General features: G+C 36.3%; 1 protein-coding gene across 1 annotated transcript; it reads left to right on the top strand.

The window, feature by feature from the left end:
• The first annotated feature begins 1,032 nt into the window (after positions 1-1,032).
• On the top strand, positions 1,033-9,374 carry LOC146747575 (uncharacterized). The gene is made up of 6 exons (XM_085496526.1): positions 1,033-1,340; positions 1,878-2,207; positions 3,322-3,669; positions 4,340-4,666; positions 7,181-7,513; positions 7,651-9,374. Exons 1-6 carry the CDS (start codon positions 1,325-1,327, stop codon positions 8,001-8,003), a joined length of 1,707 nt encoding a protein of 568 aa, XP_085352652.1. The 5' UTR covers positions 1,033-1,324; the 3' UTR covers positions 8,004-9,374.
• The last annotated feature ends 617 nt before the right edge of the window (positions 9,375-9,991 follow it).

Below are 9,991 nucleotides of genomic sequence, written 5' to 3'. Positions count from 1 at the left end.
TTATAACGTGTTTGTCGACCCCTGTTTTCTTGCTATGAATTAACCGTAGAAATGGAAAGAAAGGTCACACCACCAAGAACAGTGGAATCAGCGATAGTGGGGGAGACTAAATTACCAAATGATGTTAACGATGGTTAATTCAATAAACCATTCATATATATTCAACTACGAATTAATTCATAATGTGTTGTATATTCAAGGAATTATAATACTTCTTACATTTGAGATTAATTCTGCAACTCGATCGATGCAATTGTTTCTGAACAAACCACACCGGACGCGTGCGTGTGCGTGCGTGCCTTCGTGTGTATGTGTCCAGGTTTCACTGTTTATCAGAATCCTGCGATAAAGTCCTGCGATAAAAGAATATTTTATATAATTTGGGCCAATAACTCATATTTAACAAAATGTTTTTGTCTAATAACGAAAAGCCATCACTACATTTCAAAATGTTATAAAACTAAATTGTAAAAAAACAATACATATCGCTCAAGATACTAAGAGATATATGTTCAACATGGTCTAGCATATCTTGGTATATTTCTTCCAAAAGTTTGATCAGGACATTTGGTTAATAGGTACTTATGTATATTTGGTCTAATATATTCAAAAACAATAAAGTACATAAAACTATACAAAATGCTGCTTGAGCATTTTTATCAGGAAAAATTAAGGAGTCAATAAATAAAAAAAAACATTTAAGTCGAGTGCATATTACATATTATACATTATTTTAAATTCTAATCAGTAATATATGTTCAGAAAATTCCTGAAATTAGGTGAAAAAACATTCCAGATAAAAGTGTTGAAAAGGTATCACCACCCTTAACACGACCTGAGTTAGGTACATGTTCACTTTCCTTATTTTTTTTTTAAAAGATATGATGGCTTCTTACTAGTATTTCCCTAATATACCTACATCGAACTATAAATTGATTTTAAAAGCAGCAGATATAATGTGTATATTGAATAGTTATTTTAATACCGTTTATTTTCAGAAAGCACTGTGCCGTCATACAACCTTCATGTATGTGGTGAAAACATTACCTTGGGTGTTGGCGATACAATTTCAGTTGTATCGCCCAATTACCCATATCCATACAACCACAACGAGAACTGTAGAAGCTTCGTCACCACAGTAGACGATGGCATCTTGCACTTTTGGTTTCAAACTTTTATTTTGGAATATCTCGTTGATCGCGTTTTTGTCAGTGGGAGAGAACAATCAAAGGACAGGTATGCGTCAGAGGAAACTACGTTCAGAGAAAATAGTTTGCTTATTCACTTTTTAAGCGATACTCAGATTGCATATCAAGGCTTCGAAATGGTTATAGTAGCAGGTGAGATATATATGTATATTCATATAATGTGGGATGTTTTTCGTGTAATACATTCGATAAGCTACACCGTTGCCTACTGTCTCACATTTGTACCATATATACATATAATGTAAATGATTGCTACCTTGTTCGTGATGTCGTAAATGCCCGCATCGTTCTTCCAACTAGTTTTTTTATCTATTTTTTCAACTTTGGATATTATAGTAACCAGTTTGGAATCTCGACTAAATTCGATTTTTACATGTGAACTATGCATATATTTCAAGATATTGAATTTGATATTTGAATTTCACTTAAAATTGTCTTCATAAATTTAAGATATTTCAGATATTTAAAAAAAAAGAAAAAAAAGGAATTTTAGTACTGCGAGTGTCCACGAGTGCACCTATACATAAATGTTGTATCAGTCAATCATTGTCGTCAATCACTCGTACAACTAAACACTTCTCGGTCAGTAAGTGTCGAGAGTGACTGTGATCTGTTCAGGCGCACACACACACATTCTCAACCAAAACTGCTTTTAATTAAATGTTTCAGCGGAGGTCGAACCAGCTCTTATAAATTGCGGCAAAGATGGCTATATAGCAGGAAATGACGTCATCGAAGTTGTATCATCAAGTACGTCTGGCAGTTCTGTTGATTGCACTACAGTAATCCGAACACACGGGGCTGCTGTTCTCTATTTTATGTTTGAATTAGCCGACGTACAAGCAGATCACGACCAAGTAATTGTAGGCGATGGCAAACTGGCGCATATTTATGACTTTCCGCGAGAAAAATCAACTTTTAATTCAAGCGAGTTGGTTCTCCACTTCATCCGTGGTGATCATAGTGCAACATCACGATTTAAAATGGTGGTGAGCGCAGGTCAGTCTTTGAATAAACATCCTTTTCCTTATCTCAACCTATCAATTTCGTATTGGAAATAGACATATCTATAATCATATTTATTATTACACTCGAATCTAGTTCAAATCCATTGGTGATATATGTTATCACATTGTAAAAGAAATATACATGGAAGTTAATTTGATTTGATAATACATATATCAATGGCATATGGTCAGTAAGCATTCTTTAGAAAAGTCGTAGTAATAAGCAGAGACAAAATACAAACATCCATTTTTTTATATTTTGATTTTATATGAGAATTGTGGGAAAGCCACAAGCCACGTATATTTTTAAAAACATAATAATCTATCAAGTTATCAAGTCTGTTTTAAGACCCCCATCAATCCTATGATAGGTGGCAAATTAACAAACAGATTGTAATCTTAACATAATACATAACGAATACTGTAAAACACGTCTTTTTAGCTAGCATGTCATTTTAGCTAATTTAGCTAACCTGTAATTTCGCTAACTCAAGATGTCGCTAATTTAGATTAAAGTATATTCTCACAATGAGATTATTGGTATTTTAGCTAAATTGAGATTTTGTTAATTCATGTATTGAGTCAAATTCGCTAAAATGGCATGTAGCTATTACAATGTGTTTGACAGTACTCGCACAACGCAGTCAAAACTTCTGCCCTATGTTAATACATTAGTTAGATAAATATGCAACTTTGTATAAAAACATCTCATCATAAAAGGAGCACTTCTCATTGACGTAAATTAACAACCTTCTAGCCTGAATGAAGTGCGGGCGGTTTTCCCCCATTTGGTACGTGTGTTGATTAACGTCGCCCGTCACGCCTTTTACCCGAAAAAGAACGATAATTACCGGCTTGGAAAGATTTGAAAATCATTTGGATGTTTTTGGCCACAAGTTTTCACAACAACATATCGTTACACCATATGTCACCCATGATTTAGTTTTACCGACTTGAAACTATGGTATGTGCATTTTTACAATAAACAGTTTCACCAGGCACCGCACTTCCCAATCACGAAAAACAAAATATGTACAGCAAAATACTGAACCGATTAACGACCCATGCGGTACATATATGCAAATAATAACAACTTTATCTTTCAGAAGAGAGAGAAACGAGCAAGGTAATATGTGGTGACGTCGATATGCACTTGTCAGACGGTGATATACTAAGTATCCAACCACGACGTTCAGATTACAGTGCGTTATCGTACAACAATCACGAGAATTGCAGCACTATTGTAAATACCGCAGATGGAATTATCCTTCACTATAGCTTCGCTTCGTTCGACGTAGAACCAGAATACGATCACTTGTTCGTTGATAAACGTGAGATGACAAACGATAATTATGTGAAAGAGGAAACCACATTCTACAAGAACGAGCTACATCTTCGTTTCACGAGTGATGTTTCTCTTGTTAGTACCGGGTTCATAATGATCATCCGAGCGGGTAAGTTGATGAATATATTATGTTTGGTATATTTTAAAAGTGACTGATTTGGCATAGTAATGAACACGCATATCTGCAATACACTTCTACTTGGATCAAATGAGTTAAACATGAAGTTTTGACTTAGCCATTGGTAAAACATTTAAATCACTGTGTATTCATTATAAATGAGAATATCAATAATTCGAATCAAGAGTATGTTCCCGACACCTTACTATAATACTGACATGTACGTTCGAAATGTTATATTTAATTTCAAAATGCCATTCTGGTTTCCCTATTACTTTAAGATAGTCTGAATTGTATGAAGTATGCGATAGACCATATCTATGAATAAAAAAGTATCAATCAACTAATTTGAAAGCTGCAGTTTGCCATAAAACTACATCAATCTAAATACGTATAATGTTCTAATATAACTGTCAGACGAGAATACTTCTGTTTAACTTTAAATCATTGTAAATGTTGCATCGTATGAACATGTAAACCCGTAACACGAGATTCAAACCCAAGGCCACGGCGTGTCTTACTGCGCCCACAGTCCATCAATGGACTATACAGGAGCTGTGCTGCGATGCCATATTTAGCATTTCAAAAAGACAACATGTTAGATTTAACCCAGTAAACAAAAGAAACATCAAAAGTTGTAATTACATTTGCATATTAATAGAACGTATCGCCAGTCGACTTTTGATATGTGGAGAAGATGATTTCATCGACTTTGGTGACTCGGTCATGGTTTTGTCACGTGAAGGAGATGAGAAAAAGGAAACGTGCACTACCATTGTAAGGAGTGGCTGGGGATCCATACTCTTCTTCAAGTATGTCTTATTTGACGTGAACTCGAGTAATTACGCTGCAATAGATGGTATAGAGCAGTTTTCTCACAATCACATCACAGAAGACACCACATTCAATAGAAGTGAACTGGTGGTAGACTTTCTGGCCTACTATGACTTTATGCCGAATTTAGGATTCAAACTTATTGTCAGAGCAGGTATTGTGACATTTTTTTTCATGTAGTGGTCAGATGTGGTCATGGATTTTTCAAATATGTGAAAATTGGTATTTATGATCTTTGTGAAAACTAACTCCATGTTCTGTTAAAGTGCGGTAGTCGTCGCGCTGCGCATGTGCGACATTTGTGTTGATAAACATTGAATTTCCCATAATCCAATGCGCTCTTCAAAAGAAAATCACAAGTATGAGGTTTGACCTGGGCGCGACTTGCACTGATTACCGCCGGTGACTCCTTCGATACCTTCCAATAGCATGAAAATTACTTGGAAACGTCTCAGTTCGTACTCGTTGATCTGCACAACAGTCAAAGTCGCCATTTTTGTTGATATGAGACCCATATATCTCGCACATGCGCAGCGCGACGACTACCGCGCCTTAAGGTAGAGATGCAGGTTGGGAGACTATATTTCTAATTGTCTCTAATTACTGTAATTACATGAGTAAAATATACTTTTTACCAATCAAGTTATATATCATTTGAAAGAGTTTTATTTAAACTTTTGAGTTTTATGGTTTACAATAATGTACATTGATACCATATTAAGTGGTGTTGATTTTGGGTTAAAATCATGCATTTTAGGTGAAAGTGCACTTAAAACTATTTAACTTTTGAATGCATACCCTGATTTTAATTTAAGAACACTTATTTAAAACTTCTGTTTACTAGGAACATAATGGCTTATTTATTAGTGCTTCCATTGAAAAGTTTTTACACAGTGCTCTTTGAAACATTCACATTTTATAAATCGTTCACAGTTAACAGAGCCGCTAATTGGCAGCTCTATTGTTTCTGTTCCAGTAAAGACAGTGAAACCATACGATGCCATTTACTTAGGATAGGCCTGAATAATGACCCCCGAAAATTTCATCGAAAACAAATGAACCGTCTTGAAGTTAAATAGTTTTAAAGTTGAAATTTGAAGTAAAAAATGAAACTGAGATAATCGCCATTTTGTAAAAAAAAGATTTAAAACGAATTATTCGCTTCATATGTGTAACAGAAACTCCTAGAAATACACCATATACCGTAATTTGCCGATGTTAAATCGTCAGGTAAAAAAATAAAATAAACACATTTACAATTCGAGGGAAACGGACAAAAAAATCGTCCGCGAAGTCTCAACCTAGCGTGAAAACTGTCATGGCGTCATGTTATCAATTCCGCTGGGGGACTTATTCATACAGTTATATAAACATAGAGATCGCCATTGGGTGGGTTGAGTCTAAATTTACCTTCCCTCAAACCTTTAAAAAATACTTTGTATGACGCCGTTTCCGTGGACCGTGCGAAGTTAGACGACCAGGTTGAAATGGGCCCTAATATTTTACTACACAACGACTATTCGAAATAAAGTCACATTGGAAAGGGAACTATTGTAAATCGATGCAGGTTTCATTCAACTACAGACGAGACAGGTCGATGCAAATTAAACGAACTCTGACCTCTAGAAATACCTCATTCATAGAGTTCCTTAGTACCAGAGGTCGCCGATCACGACCATACAACGTAGTTTGCGACATCGCTAGCTAGCTGACAAGGGGGTTTCCGATTAAGGTAACCAAGATGGCATCGCAGAGTGCATGATTTGTCCGCGGTCTTTAAAAACAGCATCTCATTGCCGATTTTTCGCTAATTTACAGGTTTTTTTATTTATTTTTAATTAACCGAGCATTTTATGTTTGTGTATTTTGGCACTGAAAAGTTAGTTATCGATGACAGCAACAGCAGTGTTGTTTGTCAATTGCATCACAATTCTATCAGCACGATAATCATTACATCGAAACGAAAAATGTTTACTTCAGTTTTAAAATGCCGTTGGAGTACAAATTTGTGGAAACATTTTTTAGTTTCGCCCACAATACGAAAAAGCTTGAAATCTATGCACCAAAAAAACAAAACAAATTGTGGCCTTGTTTTGCGCGAAAATTAAATCGCCCTATCAACGCTCCCTCCTACATGAAAATAAATGAAAAACCAATTTATTTAAGGGTGAAAAAGTTTACTTATCAGTTACAAGTGTATGTTTTGTTTCATTCCGCTTGCATGCTGGAAGCGTCTACGTCTTGTCTGTTTTTTGTAGTTTGCTAGTTGATCGCGCTTGAGGTAAGTAAACAGAGAGCCAGGATAGGAAGTCGCACATCGGCTGCTCCGTAACTAGGGCCAGCAATCATTTGCATACAACATCAACAGTGACTTGTCAATCAAAGAGCAACGCAAACAAACTTTCGGGACTTTTAATCACATACGCGTGCCTCGGTTTCCTATATTTTAAAATTGATTTTTGAGTATGTTCCAACAATGACAATGCTCCGAAATTTTAACACTATCTAGCCAAGACTGTCTGGGTGAGAAAAAGCAAAAAAAAAAAAATCACGAAAAATGCCCACAAACCTGCATCTCTACCTTAAATACGGCTGCCTAATGAAATCTGTTAATTATAATTGCTATTTGAACTGATTACCAACGGCTCATTTCTCGCATTGCTTTCAGAGATGAAACCGACGACGTTCATAGAATGTGGCGATGTCGTATTTCTAGTATACAAACAAATGATTGGCATAAAGTCTCCTGGAACTCCAGTTTATAAATCCAACGAGGACTGCACTTCAGTGGTGACGACATATAGTAGTGCTCGACTATACTTCATGTTTGTCTCTTTTCAAATGGAGTCTATTCACGACCACGTGTACGTAGATGGCGTGGAATGGCTCACTGGTGAACCGCTGCGAGAAGAAGCGACGTCCAATAGCAGCGAACTTGTTCTTCACTTCACAACTAATAGCAAACTTGAGATGGAAGGATTTCAAATAATCATTAAATCGGGTACTACTTAAATTTATCACTTTTTTAAAATGTGAATATTTCCCCCACCGTTATAAATATCGCAATGTTTATGGAGTACGTTAATGTTCTATTGTATCATCTTAAAGTATGTCCTAAAATAAATTTAACTGTTTCAGAACCACTGGTGACTCACGTATTATGTGGCGAAGATGCAACTTTATCGCTGGATGAAGTGATAGGGATTAAGCCACCAGCTTCCCCATTGAATCCTTCAGTGTATGACAACCTGCTGGACTGCTCTTCAGTTATACGCAGTGAAGAAGATGGCGCCCTCTTGCATTTCACGTTCGTCGTTTTTGCACTGGAATGGGGATTTGATCATGTCTATATCAATGACGTGGAACAGACACAATACAACTATGTCAACGAAGAAACCACTTGGAATACTGACGAGTTAACTGTTCATTTTACAAGTGACCAGTTAATTGCGAGTACTGGATTTGTTTTGATTGTAAGATCTGGTTATTGACTGTTAATCAATATATTCATAAATAATATATGTATTAATTGTAAATTGATATTAGTGCAATTTTTGAAATTTAAAGATAGCTTCACTATGCCAATAAAATAAAGTTTTATTAATTCACGTGCGACAAGCTAGCAGTTGTAGCCAAATTTGCATCGATGTCGTAAATTATCTAGTTCGTTGCAGTGAACCTAATTTGCATCGATGTCGTAAATTATCTAGTTCGTTGCAGTGAACCTAATTTGTATCGACTGAAAAGGCTTCCTGCATGTTATAAATGTGCTATTTAAACATTCTATAAATTGGCTCGTATTTCGCCTTCTAGTCAATATACTGAGAATGTTTTAAGCTTTGACCACAACTACAAAATGTCATAGTTTTCTCTCACAAAAAAAAATCTTGGTACCCCCTCCAAAAAAAACTTTGTACGTGTATGCAGAGCTCTGACACTCCTTGTCAATTGCAGGAACAGCATTGTGCGTTTTTGGGGATTATATACCCTTCAGAAACCTATTTTTCTCTGATTAAGAACACTGTTTCGACCTTGTACCCCTGGTGTTCTCAGTTTTTTATTCGAATTAGAATATGTAGAAGTCCAGACATACCCAGATTCTGCCACAAAGTTTATACCTTTTTAAAATTGTTTGAGATCAATGTTTCGTAAATTTAATACCAGCCAATGTTGACAAAAAAAAAATAATCATACTGAACACTGGAAAGTGGAACAGGTCCTGTGTAAGTTTTGACATGCGCCCTCTATCGACAATTTGTGACAAGTATTACGTGGTAGTTGTGGCGGAATCGCTGTACATGATTTGAGAAAAGTAAATCTCTTGAAATAAGGTTAAAGCGCGGTAGTCGTCGCGCTGCGCATGTGCGAGATATATAGGTCTCGTATAAACAAATATAGCGACTTCGACTGTTGCGCAGATCAATGAGTACGAACTGAGACGTTTCCAAGCTTTAAGGCAATTTTCATGTGATTGGAAGGTATCGAAGGAGTCACCGTCGGTAATCAGTGAAAGTCGCGCCCAGGTCAAACCTCATACTTGTGATTTCAATGCTTATCAATACAAATGTCGCACATGCGCGGCGCGACGACTACCGCGCTTTAAGCTAATCTTGGGAGAAGCATATGCAGTAAAGTATCTGATTTGTAATTTTTGAGTTGTGGGAATTTCAATTATTAATAAGTATATTCTCGAAAAAATGCGTTTTTTGTTATGCTTATGGCAACGATTTGAAGTGACTGTAACTGACATCCCTATGATCAAAATGGGTTGGTCGTATTGACGCGATACAAAATGGCTTCTTGTATGTAGTCGCTGATTCTGTGCGATTTGTTGTAGTCTAATAATAAAACATCGTACTGTGGTTGGTGAGTGCCTGATATCATTTTTGCACGACACATTGCGTAGTATTTTCAGATAGTGTGCAAACAAGTTCTGGTTCTACGTTATATTGTCGCTTATCAACAGGTTGTAGCATATAGTGTACATCACACCATCACAGAATCATTCCTTCAGCAAAGATTAAAGCGGGTGTCGTCACCTGCGCATGCGTCAGGTGGCCATAGCGTGTCAATGTTTACAAACAAGCGTCTAACCACGAGCCTTTGCGTTTTTAGCGTATGTTATCATCGCTTGGGACTCAATTGCGCGCGTGCGCAGGTGACGACCCGCTTTAATTCCAAGCGAAATGTATTTTACAGTACCAGGTAGTTTGAGCCACACAAGTGTTTTTTTTAAAAACAAATCATGGGACTATGTAGTGCTGCATAATACATCAGACAGCTGTTAATAGTTCTCATTTTAATACATCAGTAACCATGCATTTCGTTATATAGCCATATTTATACGAAAAAGGTCCGCACAAGTTTAGCTGATTCAAGATGGCGACACTGATAAAAATGACGCATAACACTATTCAAGTTAAACTTCTTTCAGTCCAGCAACCCAATTTTTGAAGTTTACGAATACAGTACAGTTCAG

This window comes from Saccoglossus kowalevskii, chromosome 3, assembly GCF_978046115.1.
Source record: "Saccoglossus kowalevskii chromosome 3, keSacKowa6.1, whole genome shotgun sequence".
NCBI classification, from domain to species: Eukaryota; Metazoa; Hemichordata; class Enteropneusta; family Harrimaniidae; genus Saccoglossus; species Saccoglossus kowalevskii.
Note: the sequence above shows the minus strand (reverse complement) of the source record. Positions and strands in the feature narration are given on the sequence as shown.